This window comes from Podarcis cretensis (assembly GCF_951804945.1).
Source record: "Podarcis cretensis genome assembly, chromosome: Z".
NCBI classification, from domain to species: domain Eukaryota; kingdom Metazoa; phylum Chordata; class Lepidosauria; order Squamata; family Lacertidae; genus Podarcis; species Podarcis cretensis.
This window is the reverse complement of record NC_137184.1, coordinates 3366741-3384829: the sequence shown is the minus strand read 5'-3', so window position 1 is coordinate 3384829 and position 18089 is coordinate 3366741. Positions and strand designations below refer to the sequence as shown.

The window sequence follows — 18089 nt, the reverse complement described above, 5'->3', positions numbered from 1 at the left end:
GACCAACTAAGTTAGTTCTTGGTATGAGCTTTCGTGTGCATGCACACTTCTGTACAAATGGGGAAATCTTATTCTGTGCCCAGAAAAACCCAGGCACTGTTCTGTAGCCTGAGTGAAACCAGACACAGCCTTTGACACATAGGCGGGTTAATGGGGTGGGGCATGGGTACCCCCTTTCAGGGGTGGGCCTGTCCTTTTCCAACATTGCAATGTGCCTTTCCCCACAGGAACTGCCTCCGCCTCTCCCGAGAAGTTCTGTATCTGTCTAGGTAAGGAGCACCCCACTCCCTACCAACCACCTACGACAAGGGAGGGGTGCTTTTCAAACAGATAATAATAATAATAATAATAATAATAATAATAATAATAATAATTTGTTATTTGTACCCCACCCATCTGGCTGGGTTTCCCCAGCCACTCTGGGCAGCTTCCAACAAAGATTAAAAATACATTAAAATGTCACACATTAAAAACTTCCCTGAACAGGGCTACCTTCAGGTGTCTTCTAAATGTCAGGTAGTTGTTTATCTCTTTGACATCTGATGGGAGGGCGTTCCACAGGGCAGGCGCCACTACCGAGAAGGCCCTCTGCCTGGTTCCCTGTAACTTCGCTTCTCACAGTGAGGGAACCGCCTGATGGCCCTCAGCGCTGGACCTTAGTGTCCGGGCAGAATGATGGGGGTGAAGACGCTCCTTCAGGTATACTGGGCTGAGGCCGTTTAGGGCTTTAAAGGTCAACACCAACACTTTGAATTGTGCTCGGAAACATACTGAGAGCCAATGTAGGTCTTTCAAGACTGGTGTTATGTGGTCTCAGCAGCCACTCCCAGTCACCAGTCTAGCTGCCACATTCTGGACTAGTTGTAGTTTCCGGGTCACCTTCAAAGGTAGCCCCACGTAGAGCGCATTGCAGTAGTCCAAGCGGGAGATAACTAGAGCATGCACCACTCTGGTGAGACAGTCTGCGGGCAGGTAGGGTCTCAGCCTGCGTACCAGATGGAGCTGGTAAACAGCTGCCCTGGGTACAGAATTGACCTGCGCCTCCATGGACAGAATCACAATCAGATTCTTCCAATCCAACATCTCTCCCCATCTTTCAACCATCATCTGTTCTGCCATCCCTCTGTCCCCATTAATAGATGGAAAGAAGAGTTTGTGTTTGGAACTCCCTAACGGAGCACACAGACAATGACGTTCCCCATTGTTTGTCCCAGCAGCCATGTATTTTCTATATTCCACCCCCCGCCGCCACCTTACCTCCAAACAGCTCAGGTTAGTGCACCTGGTTCTTCCCCTGCCCCTCTGTCTTATTCTTACTACCCTGTGAAGTATTTTAGGCTGAGACTGAGCATGGGAGCTGCTGTTGCAGAAGGTTTAGAGGAGGGATGGGAAATTTGTGGCCTTCTGGCTGTTGATGGACTCCAGCTCCCATAAGCCCCAACCAGAATGGCCAGTGCTTTGGGAAGATGGGAGTTATAGTCCAACAACATCTGTGGGACTTTCCCATCCCTCATTTATTTTATTTTTTAAAGTACATTTTTATGGGGTTTTTTTAACATATCATTTCCAACAATCATATAACTTCTTATCTTATACAATGTTTTAGACTTCCGTCAACACCTCTGATGACTTTTCGTTCTTTCTCACTTATTCTGTATTTCTTAATTCTCTATTACTCTTAATTATCATTAACTAATAATTCTCATAATCTTTCTTGCAATATTTCAAATAGTCCTCCTTACAAAACTTATTGCAGTCCTGCTAGCGTAATCTGTTCATTACAGTTACTTTTCAAATAGTTCATATATTTACTCCAGTCTTCTAAGAATCTCTGGTCCCGCAGGTTTCAAATCCTTCCTGTTAAATTATATAATTCTGCATAGTCCATCAATTTCGTCTGCCATTCTTCTTTCATCAGTAATTCTTCTTGCTTCCATTTTTGTGACAATAATATTCTTCCCACACTCCAGTCAGGATGAAAGATGAGCAGCAAGGAGGCAGTAGCTCTCCAGCTCTCTGAATACCAGTTGCCATTGCACTCATGTCCTGCCTACTGGCCTCCCAAAGGCATCTGGTTGGCCACTGTGAGAACAAGGTGCTGGACTAGATGTAAAGCCCGGTGGTGGCCAAGCTCAACCCAGTGCTGCACACCCTTCTCACACCAGGCCAAGAAATACATAGAAAAACAGAAAGCAACAACTCCTAGTGCTTGATTTATAACATAGAACACAACTACTTTATAAGACGATCATGGCACATCCAGAAAGTTTGAAACAATGCAGCTGAATAAGAACATGAATCCTTCCTGAAATATAATTATAAATGAGCCTCTTACATATGTACATTAAGTATGTCTACAAACTCATTAAGAGTTGTGAGCTTGCTTTTGCTGAGTAATCTCATTAATGTTAGTATCACTTGATGTTCTTGCTCTCATTTTGAAAATATGTCTATCCATATTCTGCAAATGGGAAATTAATTTGATACTATACTATACTATACTATACTATACTATACTATACTAAAATGTATAAATGTTTCTCCAATTGTCCTTGAATCTTCCTGCCATACTTTCCATCTTCTCCTGTCACCCCAGTGTGGCACATGACACACCCTTTGAGAAGTGAGAACCACTGTGCTTGGCCAATTGGATTTATATAAAAAAAACCTGTGGATCCCAATCATGGCAAGAAGTAAAAAATAAAATGCCCCATCCTGGCAAAAAGCAGAAGACTTTCTCAGTCGCCATCACCTGACACACACCATACAAAGATATGAGGTGGTGTCCATAATGGCAGCAACAGTAGTGACAATAAGCTCATTTGCATAAAATTAGTACAGACTGTGGAACTCCAGTTTCCTTAAGTTATTCACAAGAGTTGGTGGCAGCCACCAGCTTACCTAACTTTCAGAGGGAAGAGGGGAGGTCTGCCAACAGGTATTGGCTATAAAACGACGAAAGTAGAACCTCCATGTTCAAAAAAACAAACAAAAACAATATACCTGTGAAGACTGCCCTCCCTCAGACAACAGCAAAGTTGTTTTCAGCCAAGTCCTACTCAGAGCAGACCTGCTGAAATTAATGAACCTAAGTTAGCCAAGTCCACTAAGGGTCTACTCATGAGAAGGACTAACATTGAAAAACAGCCTGTGAGAGAGCTGTTGACCACCCCCTGTTTGTGGGCTTTCCAGAAGCATCTCTTTCATAATGGTGGGAAATAGGTTTCTGGACCAAGCGGGCCTTCATTCGTTCTGCAAATAATTTTTTGTTCTGCAAAGATTATCTTCTATTTTTAGCACAGACGACCCAGCACTGACTATAATAGGCTCCATTCCCTACAGCTATCTGAATATTAATATTCCTTTCTGAAGCCCTTGGGCATCCGGCTGGTCCCTTGTGAAAACCATACTGGTCTTCTGGGTGCTGAACATAAAAAAAAGTATACAAATTAGACATACTCTGCTTCCATCTCTCTTTCAGGTGTGTTTGCAGTCTCCTTTCCCTTGGGGAATTGCACTTGACTTGTTTGAATTAATTACATAAGGGAATGAGCAGTATTATTCAAATATTAACTGTGCCGTACATGGCCTGGCCCTAGTGCTGGAATTTGTGGGTGCCTGGCCCTTTCATGGGCAATTTTGTGGGTGCTCAGGGCCCCAGGGAGCTGGCATCTATGGGGGTGGAGGTGGTGGAACAGCTCCTGGAAAGGCAAGACAAAGCAGCTTCATGCTCCAATGAAGAGCAGCCCCACCTCCTGCAGCTTAAGGTGCTTTGCCCCAAACAAATAGCATAAGGTTGTGAGGCTGATTCGGTTTCTCTCATCATCAACAACAATACTTTTTGTACTCTGCCTTTCCATAGTAAACTATACTCAAAGCAACTCACAACATGAAGAAAATGTAAATCTCCCACTATGTTTCATTACCTGTGTTGTGTTCTGATCCAGATATATGACACACTCTTTCTATGCCAGATTCAGGTAGGTAGCCGTGTTGGTCTGACGCAGTCGAAATATAGAAATAATAATACTAATAATTGTCCAGTAGCACCTTAAAGACCAACTAAGTTTGTTGTTGGTATGTATCTGAATATGTGTGCATGCACACGAAAGCTTATACCAAGAACAAATTTAGTTGGTCTCTAAGGTGCTAGTGGACTTTTTAAAATATATATATATAAATATATTATTTCTATGCCAGTAAAGGAGACTGATTGATTAGATTAGATTAGAATAAAATAGAATAGAATTTATTATTTATACCCCGCCCATCTGGCTGGGTTTCCTCAGCCACTCTGGGCGGCTTCCAACAAAGTATTAAAATACAGTGGTCTGTTAAACATTAAAAGCTTCCCTAAACAGGGCTGCCTTCAGATACCTTCAAAAATCTGGTAGTTGTTGTTCTCTTGGACATCTGGTGGGAGGGCGTTCCACAGGGCGGGTGCCACTACCGAGAAGGCCCTCTGCCTGGTTCTCTGTAGCTTCGCTTCTCGCAGTGAGGGAACTATCATAAGGCCCTCAGTGCTGGACCTCAGTGTCCGGGCAGAACGATAGGGGTGGAGACGCTCCTTCAGGTATACTGGACGAAGGCCGTTTAGGGCTTTAAAGGTCAGCACCAACACTTTGAATTGTGCTCGGAAACATACTGGGAGCCAATGTAGGTCTTTCAAGACTGGTGTTATGTGTTCTCGGCGGCTGCTCCCGGTCACCAGTCTAGCTTAGTCTTGACCAGGAACAAGACTAAGATTGGTTAGAGCGTGGTACTGATAATGCCAAGATTGCAAGTTTGACCCCTGTAAGGGACAGCTGCATACCCCTCCATTGTAGAGGGTTGAACTAAAAGGTCCTCAGGGTCACTGTCACAGTGGATACTTCAATGAAGGTGTCAGTTGAGTGTGCAGTTACTGTGAAAGGGGGGAAATCCACATTAGAGATAGTTAGGAAAAGAACTGAAAATCAAATGGCCAGTATCGTAATGCCATTATACAAATCTGTGGTGTGACTGCATTAGGATTTTAAGTTTTTCTAAAAAGGGAACAAAGAGAAAAGATATCAGAGCCCGGTGAAAAACCCCAGAGACTCAACGCCCCCCCCCGGACACCCCCTAACAATGTCCATGGCCCCTATCAAGATAGGCTGCTGTTTGTAGAGAGCAGCAAAATAAGGAACAGACAGACCTGATTCCCTTGGGCTCAGTCTACCAGGAAGGTAAAGGGACCCCTGACCATTAGGTCCAGTCGTGGCCGACTCTGGGGTTGTGGCGCTCATCTCGCTTTACTGGCCAAGGGAGTCGGCGTACAGCTTCCGGGTCATGTGGCCAGCATGATTAAGCCGCTTCTGGCAAACCAGAGCAGCGCATGGAAATGCCGTTTACCTTCCCGCCAGAGCGGTACCTATTTATCTACTTGCACTTTGACATGCTTTCGAACTGCTAGGTTGGCAGGAGCAGGGACCGAGCAATGGGAGCTCACCCCGTCACGGGGATTCAAACCACCGACCTTCTGATCGGCAAGTCCTAGGCTCTGTAGTTTAACCCACAGCGCCACCCGCATCCCTGCAAAACCCCAGGGACTCAACGCCTCCCCCCGGACACCCTCTAACAATGTCTGTGGCCCCTATCAAGATAGGCTGCCGTTTGTAGAGAGCAGCAAAATAAGGAACAGACAGACCTGATTCCCTTGGGCTCAGTCTACCAGGAAGGCCCCACTGAAATCAACGAGGACAGTGACCTTGAAATTCATTGTTCAGAAAATGTTATTTTCCCACAAAGAAACCTCAGTTAGGAAATAGAGGCTACAAACACACATGCACCTTACTTGAGCTTATTGGAAGCTCGCAGCAGAATCAAGAGATGACGGAATTGGCAATATGTGCAAGAGATTGGAAAACTAAAGAAGTACATTGATGTGTGCGCATGATGTATTATGCAGCATCGACAGAAGCTACTCAAGGGCAAACCTAGGATAACCCCTGCATTAAGTTTAATGCCTGACATTATGCATGGAATTTTAAGATTGCAATCTTCATCCAGCTTGGAGTCACAAAAGTTTTTGCACCTGCTGCCAAAAAGCAGGTGATGATGTGCTTACTAGAAGATTGGCGCCCTCCAATGAGTCTGGCAGGATGCGTGGGATTGGCAGGGGACAAGCCTCATAGTTAAGACGAGAGCTTAAAGCTGTGAAAGCGGGGTGGTAAGAGTTTGTCTCTCCCTGTACACTGCGGCCGCCTGCCCAGCAGGATAAATAGGATGGGGAGTGTTGATGGCAAGTTTCTTGGGATGCTTCCAGACTCTCACCATATTCCAGGTGGGGTTCAAGCACATTTGGCAGGTGCAGTTAAAGTGGATTTGGCACTCCTGTGCAACGAACTAGAAAACTCACCCAAAGTAAAAGAAAAAAAGGAGGGGATGAAACTGAGAGGGCCAGGATGTCACGAGTTGTTGAAAACAGAAAAGTCTCTCAACCTGGCGCCGAAAGGGTGGCAAAGGTGGTGCAAGGTAGGCGTCTCTGGGAAGGTGGCTCCATAACGAAGGAGCCACGATTGAAAAGGCCTTCTGGTTAGCTGCCACACTTTGTTTGGCAGGGGCACCTACACCTATGAAGGAGATCTTAAGGTTTGGCTAATCCCCTTTTAAAGCTGTTAAGCTAATGGCCCTCACAAACAGTGGTGCAGTGTGGTAATTTTAGACTCTGGAAATCTGTTTTGAATGCAGGCTCCAGGTTCAGTCCCTGCCATCGCCTGGTAGATGGGCCAATGATCTGACTCAGTACAAAGCAGCTTCCTGTGTTTTGAAGATGGTCATGGGTTCATTTGCTTCCCAATGTGACAGCTCTGCTGATTTTATTTTTTTTTGTGGGGGGGGGGAGGAGGCCTCTTGCTCATTCTGCTGAGTGGGGCTCTGGACACCTGCCCCCAAATCCTTTCCATAGGCTTATCCATACTTACCTTTTCCAGGCACAGGTCGGTACTTAAAAGTTCATTGTGAATGGGTTGGGGGGGGGGTTGCCCCAGAGCTTTCCCCATGAAAACCTGTTCTTTAGTACTCAATTGGAGCAAATGTCAATTTGGGTTTTCTGAACTTTAAATAGCGGGGCCTTTTGTTTTTGTGAGGAAAGGTAAGTGTGGATAAAGCCTCACTTCACAACACGCTGGGATAGTGCATTCCATGTCGGCAAGGAGGCTCTCTCAGTTGCTGCACCCCAAAATGTGAGAGCCATGTTGTCTCTCCCAAATCAGTTGCAACATTGCTAAAAAGATGCCAGGTGCAAAGTACTGGATGTTGTCACTGTTCACACAGGCCATGCAAGAGTCAGCCTCCAGGATCCTCTGCCATGTGGCAGGGGTCTGGCAGCTGCACCTTATAATGACTACCTGGGGTGGCTTATGTGGTTGGGCAGGCTCTGGTTGGCAATGAAGGCAACAGTCCTCTCATTGATGGTGGCATTCAGAGATACACTGAGATTCAGTAAACTGGAAGATCCATTTAGGTATCTGACAGACCTCTCCTCTGTGGATACGCCATTTGATAAGACAGTGCTGAGCTTGAGGAATCCAAAGTCTGACTTGGTCAATTCCAGCTGCTCCAGTTTAACTCAGCCCCTTGTTCAGAACTCTGAGGATCATGTCTTCTTGTCCAGGACATGCTCAAGGCAAAGTGCAAGATGGTACCACCTCCCCTTCCACACATGGAAGCTGAGCGGACTGGCAGTCGAAACGGGGGGCTTAGTCACATCTGATTTTTAGCACTACATCAGAACAAATGGCAATTGGGTTTTCTGTGGATTGCAGTTTGTTCCGATCTATAGGTAAAGAATGGGTTTTCTGAGGGGGGGGGAGCAGTAGAGCAAAGGCAAAACTGCTCGGACATGTGGATGACCCCTTGCTTCCACATTCTCATATCCAGTGTCCCCAATGACATCTGAGGACGGGAGCCTAGTTTAGGGGATGCAGGACAAGCCAGGTGGCAGTCACAGCTCCGCCCATGACACCTTACTCTCCAGTATCCGCTGCCAGAGGCAGCTGCTTTCCTCTGCCTAATGAGAAGGCTGGTCCTGAGGAGGACTGTGATCTTACTTTATCGGGAAACAGCTGTGGCTCAGTTGCAGAGCGCCTGCTTTTCTTGCACAGGCCCCAGGTTCAGTCCCAGACATCTCCAGGTAGGGCCAGAAGCATCCTCTACCTGAAACCCTGCCTGCTTGGCTTACCTTATTTTAAAAACCTGCCTCTAGGTCCTTGACGCATTGAAATGAATGACCCTAAATTAGCCATGTTCATAAACTTCAGGTGTGTGCACTTGTTCTGTGTTGCTCTTGCTGCTCTTATACACAGCCCTGCAATCTAGGTATTTGAGAAGCAGGTTTAAAAGCACAAATTAATAAAAGTTGGGCTGGAGATCAGTGACAGCAGGAAAAATGCAGTCTCGAATTAAAGGGCGAGGGGGACCCTTTGAACTGCTTTGGAGGGTCTGCCCCATCCTTCATCCCTGCACCCCTGTCCTCCAGGAGAGGAAGGCGTTGGGCTGGGGGGCTGGGCTCCCTCCCCTCCCTCTTCCCAGCCCCGCCCCCACGACAAGGGATGAGGTAATCTGGGAAGCCGCCGCGGCTGAAGTTAAAGCCCAGCCGCGGGAGCGATTGGAGCATCAGCCGGTTGCGCCGAAGCTGCGGCTCGTGTTGAGGAGCCATGACGGACCGCTGCAGCCTCTGGAGCGCCCTTTCTGCAGCCGCCTGCTGCTTCTACCGGGGGTCTTTCATGCAAGTGCAGGTGAGCGGAGCCCCACAACCGCCCGCCCGCCCCCAGACCACCCGGAGGGTAGGTGAGAGGGCGTGGGCGCGCAAGCAGAGGGTGTGCGCGAGAAGGGGATCCCCCTCTTTGGCTCGCTCTGTTCTGCTTTGGGGAGTACAGTGGCGGGGGGACGCCCTCTCCAGCACCGGTTAGGGGGTGTAGACAAAGCAGGGTCTTCTATCCAGGGCCATTCTGTGGGAATGAGGATCCAACCCCCACGCTCGGAGCCGGGGTGCTTCTGCTTTCAGGGGTGCAGAGGAGAATTTCTTTCGATGGGAGCTCCTTTCATTCTTTGTGTTTTCCAGAAGGAGGGGCATGTGAGGGGAGTCTCCTCACCAGCACCTGGCTACCAATATCTCTGCTGAGGGTGTGTGTGTGCCAGGAACCCTCTCCGCAAGGAGGGTCCAGGTGGGGGTCTCTGTCTAGCTTCAGGGTTACTGTTATTGAGGACACCCTCGGGAATCCCCTGGTGTGTGTTTTCTATTCATTCTTTCTAGGTGCAGAGGGGGAGTCCCTTCCCCACCCCAGTTCCTGATCTCTTTGCGTTACATATGTCAAAATGAATAACCAATCCAGAAATACTCCTTGGCGTGGGAGGAAGTATGAGGTGCCCTTTCACCATGACTCCCCCCCCCCCCCGTAGAGTTCAGACAGAAAACTTTCAAGACCTCTCAGATCCAGAGGATTGGGGACCCTCTTTAGAGAGGTTCATTGTACATGGACCTCCAAGTGCCACCACCAGCAGCAGCACTGATTGGGGCAGCTGGCTGCAGAACTTTTCCATGCTGAAGAAATTAACTTTGCTTTAGCTGATCTCTCCATTCATGAGCATCTCTGAATATTCTCTAGGTGACACATTGTGTGTGTGTGTGTGTGTGTGTGTGTGCGTGTGTAAGTGTGTAAACTTTGCTTCTGCATTCTTTCCCCCCATTCATTCTATGAGACAGAAATCTGTGCAAAGTATGGGGAGGGACAGGATTCTGCCTTTGCTCCAGGCTTGCAATGGGTCATGACTTGCAAGGAGGTCCAGCCTTCTTGATCTGACCTGGACTTTGGGGACCCAGAAGCAGGGAATTCCCTGCTCCCCCCCCCCAAGTCTCCTGGTCCCAATCAGCTGTGAAGAGTGGGGGTGCCTTCTGTGTAAGAGGCCCAACTCTTGGCACGTGTTGAGGGGATACACCTGCTGGAGAACGGGGGGGGGGGGGGCTCTTGCCGCAAGGTGAGCGAAAGTAGGTCAGAATCACCCCCACAGGTATCTATCTTTCTGCTCTGTGCCAAATAAAGGAGAGTGTGAGGATTGCACCCATCTCCACTTAAGTTCACTAGGGGACACCCATTTTTTGACTTTTTGTCTCTCCCCCCTGCCACCCCAAAATTCCTTCTAGGGAGCATCTCTTTTGCTCTTGTGGGCTATCATGCCTGCCTCAGTAGTACTTGTGGTTGTGGAGAGACTCTCTGATCCACAATTCCTGATTGCAGCTGGCAGGGCAGCTCCCCTGGGGTGCCCACAACCAGGTTGCCCAGCCCAGGACCAGCTGGGGTCTGCCAAGGTAGCTTGCTTTCTGATGCAGGGAAGGCACTTGGGTTGGAGTAATGCCCCACGACCACAGTTAACTTTCCTATGCACTTGCTGCCTGGGTGCAAGGACTGGGGTGGGAGGGAAATATTTTGTGACCTCCTGGCTTTGGAGATATCCAGAGTATTTTGCAACCTTTGATTTCTCCACTTTGCAGCAGGAGGAAGAGTGTTTGGATCATGGAGCAGCGGGGTAGAGGTGGAGGAACAGACGAAGGTCTTGGAGAAAAGTCTTTTCTTCTCCAGACTGGGGTGTGTGTGCTTGTGTACCTGCCTAGGATTCAGACCTTTTTATAAAAGGTCCCCAGGCCCCACCTATTTGTACAACCCCCCCCCTTCATTTGATTTTATTTGGATTTCTGACAACAACATCTTCACTTGATTTTCTGACTTAAAATGTATTTTAAATATTGCAGCATTCCCCTCCGCCTCTCTCTCTGAGGGGGGAAATTGATTATTTGAGCATGATGTCATCCAGAGACCAGAAAGCAACAGCACTAGATTTGCTTACGGTATTTGCCTCGCTCCAATCCAAGTCCTACTAGATGACGTGTGCGTCCATCGTTCTTTTTCTACACCCACCCACACCCCTTGTCCTGGTGTGGTGGGTGGTCTTTCTATATCCTACTCCAATACACCCCACCAGTCATCTCTAAACATTTCCATCTTAAAATGATTTATACCCCTAAATAAATATTTCGCCTTGTTAAGGCAGATAACACTGCCCACCCTGGCCCCAAATCAGTTCCTCGCCCCTAATTACACTTTGGGCACTTAGAAAATGATTCACGCCCAATGCACCTTGGGTGACTGGTAACAGTTGTTAAACAGAACCTCAAGATTCAGAGGCAGTCTACCTCTAGGTAGCAGTTTCTGGAATGGAGCTGTTGTCTTCATGTCCTGCTTGGCTGGGAGGTGGGGTGTGCTTGCCAGAAGTATCTGATTGGACTCTGTGGGAAGCAGACTGTTGGTGCAATCCTACTGAGCCCTTATTGCTTTCCAAAAGGAGAAGTAGACAAAGGCAGCTGGCTGAGAGGCAGATTTTGTAGAATTTGCTTGGGTCTCTTACCTTGAGAATACTGAAGGGGTGTAGCTCAGAGGCAGACCACCTGCTTTGCATGCAGAGGGTCCCAGGTTCAATCCCCAGCATCTCCAGGTAGGAAAGGAAACAATCCCCTGTCTGAAACCTTGAAGAGCCGTTGCCAAGCTACGTAGACAATACTGAGCAAAATGGACCAGTATTGGTCCGACTCACTATAAGCCACCTTCCTTTGTTTCTATGACCTTGCCGAAAGTGTCATTCTTTTATTGAGCTAGCTGGAGAGGCCAGGCTATCACATACAAATGGAGCCTCCACTTTTAGTCTGCTTCTGAATGCAACGTGCTTTTGTGTCTTGCTTGTGGGCTTCCTGGAGCTATCCCATTGGCTGCAGTGGTAAATACCATACTGGACTAGGTGGACCTTGGGTCTGATCCAGCAAGGCTCCTATTATGTCCTTTGCATTTCAGTTCTGGAAGTGCAGAGACAATCTTGTGTGTGCTAAAACAGAAAATGAAAAAACCAGGTGTCCTGTGTTTGAGCCTCCACCTTTATTCCAAGAGACTTTGACCTAAAGTTAGTGACATGGCTCCAAGGCATTTTGAGGCATAAAAGGCCAAATTGCTGCCTGCCCCCCAAAAATGATTGACCGCTTGCTGCCCTGGAAGTTACCCTGCTTCACTTTGTCCAATGGTAGGGCTGGCTCTAGATGTACCTTGCGACTGCACCTTAGGCCAGTACCTGGGCAAGATCTTTATCATGCATTGGCTCCTTTGGATCCTCAGTTATAAGCACTGGCACACAGGTGCTAGTATTTTCCCTATTTTGGTTTTTTGGAGAAGGCCTTCTTAAAATCTGGTTGGTCTTGGGGCCTGTCATACTATAAGGCAGAGTGAGTCAGCTGCCTCAAGCAGCAAATGAGAAGGAGCTAGGCAGCCATGGTGAGGTGCTGGAGAACAGAGCTGTGTGTGCCTTACACAACTGCCTTACACAACTAAAGCTAGCCTATAGCCTTCAGGTTTGCTGGAGAGTGCTGTTTCATCAACAATGCCTCTGGATTTGGTACATGGAGGTGTGTGGCACCATTCTGCTTGCTCCAGGAAGCAGCATTCCTTGGGCTGGCCCTAATTGCTACAGTAGTCTCCTCTTAGGTGTCCAAGCATATTTCCCAAGACCTTTGACTGGCAGCAACTCCTCTAGGTCTTGGATGGAAGGTCCCCTGCTGCCACCACGGCTCCTCTAGATTCTTTGAAGGTAGAGACTGCAGGGACTGAACCTGGGACCTTCTGCATGCAAAGCAGTTGCTGTACTACTGAATGGCCCCTCCCACTATTGCCCAGAATCCAGCAGAATTACGTACATGTGAGACAATTGGTTTTTTTTGTTTTTTTTTGTTTTCCCCTTGGGTATAAGGGTAACACCTCACCCATTTGGGGTGCCTTGAATGCAAAAGTGCATCTCTCCAACCAACAAAGCTCACGTTACTATGGCTGCAGGTGTGCTTGGGCGGTGCTTGGGCGAGCTGCACATTCTTTTCCTCTTACGACCCTCCGGCCAAACCTGTCAAGAAATATATCCTTGTGTATCCTTCATTGTGATCAAGAGGCTGGTGCTGGAAGCCTGTCACAACAACCAGGGCAAAGGTGCCCAAAGCATTACATGCCAGGGCCTGTTTTTAAAATATTGGTTTCTTTTGATTTTGATCAAGGTTTCGGAATTGAATGGAGTATTGCAGAGCTCCATCCTGGCAATGTAAAGGTTAAGAAAGGTGTGATAAGTGTTCAGTGTGTGTGTGTGTGTGTGCCCTTGTGTGTGCATGCTTCCCTGCTCCCGCACAGCACAAGAGCTTGAGAAAGCCCCACCCCACCCACTGTCCCCTCCTCAGACATTCAATCTGCTCCTAGGCTGGCTGGCTTATGTGTGCAGATTTTGTGCCCAAACTGGCATGCTAACTCTGCATGAATGACTGGGGGCTTTCAAGCTGACAGCAGCATCTCTGCCTCTTTCTACCAATGGCAGCGCACCCGGCGCTTGAAGCAATTACATCATTGCTAGCCAATAGCAGACCAGGAAAGGGATGCAGCATTTGGAGTGAGATAAGGGATGGATAGATAGATGTACGTTATATTCAGCATACACCCACCCACACACCCATCCTGCATTGAGGTAGCTGAGTGGGGGGATTGCACCAGCATCAAAGCAGGCATTGCTTTGTCCCCTGCTGCAGTTTAGTAGACCCCTCTGGAACATCTTGGGGGGGTGAGCTGTCAGCATTTATTTATATGCAAATAAGAAAAAGGCATTTAAGTAAGGAGTACATTCCAAGGACATTCACTCATATCTGTCTTCCCCACCCATGGCTGTTTGGTGCCTTCCCACCCCCACCCAATTTTCTCTTGGACCTTGAGCATTCAACATTGTATAAAGCAGCTGCTGTAGCCAAACTGGCTTGCTTCTAGGCCTCTTCAGCACTTCCCACCCCACCCCTAGCAGGTTCAAAAAGAAGATGTAAAGCCCTTTGCCTTTGTTCACTTGCACATTCCAAAAGTTGACTCTGGCCTCTTCATCATGCCATTTCTGCTCCCTGGACCTCTCTGAACCCTGGCTGAATGAGAGGAGGAACCACTTGTTTATTCCTCATCACACAGAGAATAAGATGGGCCAGGTTGAGCTCCCACCACACCTCCCACAGATGTGCGACTCTGCTCCTTGCATGTTACAAACCTTCTGTAACGCATACCAGATGCACAGAGCTCTTAAACAAGCACAGACCGTATCATGAAATAAAACTCCATGCTTTTAAATCCTGAGTGGTTGTTTGGCCCATGGTAAGAATCTTCCCCTCATGACCTGTGTGTGTTGCCATTTCTTACCAATTTCAGAAGAGATGGTATAGGCATGTACCACACCCATGCCACAGTGTTCCACAGCTGGCATAGATTCTGTGTTTCTGAGAACTTCAGGCAAAAGAAAGAGAAAGAAAGGTGTGGTGGGGAAACAGTCAACTTTCATTCTTTACATAGTATATGAGTGGAATTTTTGTGTCAGTGACATGTGGATAGATATTTTATTTTTGCTGGTGGAGTGAGAAACCAAGAGAGCCCAAAGCATGGTTGGTTGATTGGTTGTAGTGTGTTTTGATTTTGTGTGTGTGTTTGGGGGTTGGAATATGTCATTGTCTTGTTGGCTTGTATTACAGGAAACCTGCAAAATAAACAAACAGGTAATAGAAGCAATTCCAGAACTAACCCTACTAAATATCTTCCAAGACAGTAATGAGCACCCACAGAACAAGGAACTCATAAGTCACTAACTGTCAGCAGCTAGAAGTATCCTAACCAGACACTGGAGGGACCTGTCAGGAGTGTCTATGGACCAGTGGTACCAAACTGTACAGGAAACTGCCCTACTAGAAAAGCTATATTCTGTTGCTGGTGTCCTCGGACTCCGTTCATCTCCTCCTCCCTCCTATTCTTTTCTTTTCTTCTTGGCCTTTACTACGCCAAGGTCATCCTGTTCCTTGCCTTGGCCTCAGTCGCAGTTGCCCTCCAGACTCCCTTATTATTCTCTGCAGGAGGTCCATCAGTGAGGCGGAGGGGAGGAGTGGTAGAAGGGAATAGAGCAGGCAAGGAAAAATCCAGAGAGACAGCTGAGCTGAATGAGAGGAGGGGGGCGCAAATGGAACAACATGCACTCTGGCAGTCTAGATGTTTGATAAATCAGCGTCCCCCTGTCGTGCCTTTTGGGAGTTGCCTTGTTCAAATCTGACTAGGACAAATGGCCACAGAGTTGTCATTTTTTTTCCAGGGTCCAGAGATCAATCCCTCCACCCCCAATGACTTTTAGAAGTCAAATCTGGCTTGGCCAGAGAGACACACATGCTTCTTATAGTCCATCACTATTCAGTATGGTAAATGCATGCCCATGATCACTAAAGGCAGGTGTAGCACCTACCATTTTGGTTTATTGTGAACTGTTGATAATGCAATGCAGGGCAACTATGCCTCTCCTCCACCACCCCACCGCTGCCCTCGTGTGAATATATTGAACCAAAAGCAAACACATCCTCTTTGCTCTTAGATATAGTGTCAGGCAGGCAGCTGCAGTGAAAATGAGGGGACGGCAAAGAAAACCATTCATCCATGTGGAGCTCAAACCCTGATCCCTTTATCAGAGTACACTGTTTTCATTTGTGAAATGCTATAGGGCAGAATTTGACTTGAGCCCTCCAGATGTTTTCAAGCATCAACAACCATCATCCCCAGCCAGTGCAGGTTTTGTGGCCCAAAACATCTGGAGAAGGCACCAGGTTGGCAAAGGCTGTATGTTACAGTACTTGTTGCCCTCTTCTCATCTCACCTCCTCTCCCTACACAAAACTCCATCCTCTCCCCAATGCTGCCTGAATGGTTAGGTCTGGACAATCTAGGCCCAAAATGATTCCTTCCCCCCACCTCGCAATTCTCATAACCACAGAGAAAAGTTAGCCTTGAAGGGGTCCTCCCTCCACCTTCCTTTGGAGTGTTTGTTCCAGGGGAGGAAGTTGTAGTAGAGGAAATATGGGGCTGCAGCAGCAGTCGCCATGGTGACAGCATCAGTGGCCCATGGTCACCATGGGGGTTGCCATGGTGACAGCATCTGCTCTGGCCTAGACACCCCCTGGGAGTGCCGATGGGGAAGAGAGCGGGACCTGGGGTTACTATTTATTTTTAATAAGGGTTCAAGCACACTGGAGGACGTTGGGGTGGGAGGGGGTGAAGGGTGAGCAATGAACCAGAGTTATGTGCACCTTGCAGAGGCCCCAGTATCCAGTTCTGATTTTCAGGATGCATCTCTGAGGCAAATCCCCACCCCAGTCTGTTAAGCGCTCTTATCACTTAAAATGGGGGGGGGGGACGGCTTGCTTTAGAGTCCCTGAGAATTTAGCTCAGTGGAGAGACTGCCAGACCCCAACCTATTACAGAGTACCCTTCCAGCTGCAGAAATATATGTTTGGGGACACCTGGCTTATTAGCTGTACACGTGAAAAGTAGGGCTAGGGAATGCACCATGATATATCACCAGCTACACATCGCAATACATCTGTGTCCAGTTCTGGGCACCACAACTTAAGAAGGTTATTGACAAGCTGGAAGGTGTACAGAGGAAGGTGACCAAGACGATCAAAGGTCTGGAAACCAAGCCTCACAAGGAACAGTGGAGGGAGTTGAGTATTTTTAGCTTGGAAAAGAGGAGAGGAGATATGATATCCATCTTTAAATATCTAAAGGGCTGTCACATGGAGGATAGAGCAAGCTTGTCTTCTCTAGCTCCTGAGGGTAGGACCAATGGATTCCAGTTACAAGGAGGGAGATTCAGGAAGAGCTTTCTGATGATAAGAGCTGCTTGGCAGTGGAACGGAGTCCCACAAAAGGTGGTGGTCTCCCCTTCCATGGAGGTTTTAAAGCAGAGGTCAGATGGCCGGCCACCTGTCATGTATGATCTAGTTGAGATTTTTGCTTATGTCCCTTCCAACTCTACAGTTCTATGATTCTTTGATTCCCAGCGAGACCCACCGGAGGAGCTCTTAGGAGAGACTCCTCACTATTAATTATTAATATTTTTAAGGCTGGATTTTTAGGGTTAGCTGCTATACAAAATTATGCTTAGGCTTTCATAACTGCTCTTAACACTTTTAACTCTCTGTCGTGCACTGGTTTTATTGAGTGTTTTAATGTGTTCTGGATGCTATTTTTGAAAGCTGGCAAAAGCACTTTGTGATACGGTAGTATAGAAAATCAATTGAACAACAACAAACCAATCAACCTTGTAAGGTATGTGGCTACTTTATTTTCATTTTAGCCCAGCGTGATTTACTTCTTTTTAACCCCCGAATCCCAGGTGTCAGTCTGTCTTAAATTCAACAAAGCGAAAGGCTGTCCAGTTTTAGTGATCCTTGCGTTTAAGTGTAGGAGAAATCTGCTGCTGAGTCAAGGTCTCACCTAGTCCAGCATTCTTAATACAGGGATCCTAGCATCTGGAAGGTGTTAGAAGACCTGAAAACATCTCTGCAAAAGACATGGGAAGCTGCCTTATACTGAGGCAGACCCCTTGATCCCGCTCACTCGGTACAGTGGTACCTCAGGTTACATACGCTTCAGGTTACATACGCTTCAGGTTACAGACTCCACTAACCCAGAAATAGTGCTTCAGGTTAAGAACTTTGCTTCAGGATGAGAACAGAAATTGTGCGGTGGCGGCGTGGCGGCAGCAGGAGGCGCCATTAGCTAAAGTGGTGCTTCAGGTTAAGAACAGTTTCAGGTTAAGAACGGACCTCTGGAACGAATTAAGTACCGTGGTACCTCAGGTTAAGTACTTAATTCATTCCGGAGGTCCGTTCTTAACCTGAAACTGTTCTTAACCTGAAGCACCACTTTAGCTAATGGGGCCTGCTGCTGCCGCGCCGCCAGAGCCCGATTTCTGTTCTTATCCTGAAGCAAACTTCTTAACCTGAAGCACTATTTCTGGGTTAGCGGAGTGTGTAACCTGAAGCATATGTAACCCAAGGTACCACTGTTCTTAACCTGAGGTACCACTGTATTGTCCACACAGACCAGCGGCTACCTTCCAAGGTTTCAGGCAGGGGTCCCTCCCAGCCCCTCCTGGAGATGCTGGTGATGGATCCTGGGGCCTTCTGCACGCAAGGCAGGTGCTCTG

At 47.6% G+C, this 18089-nt stretch overlaps 1 protein-coding gene across 4 annotated transcripts in view; it reads left to right on the top strand.

Moving 5' to 3' along the window:
• Positions 1-18089, top strand: part of SH2D3C (SH2 domain containing 3C) — a 74986-nt gene that overhangs the window by 37931 nt on the left and 18966 nt on the right. Inside the window, exon 1 of one of the 4 annotated variants that reach the window (XM_079961974.1) lies at positions 8652-8759. The exons of 2 other annotated variants lie outside the window; for them this stretch is intronic. In XM_079961974.1, the coding sequence (XP_079818100.1) occupies positions 8679-8759 (81 nt within the window). In that variant the 5' untranslated portion in view covers positions 8652-8678. Of the gene's footprint in view, positions 1-8651; positions 8760-9102; positions 9189-18089 lie in introns of those variants that run through there. One more of the 4 variants, XM_079961975.1, reaches the window with a different exon arrangement.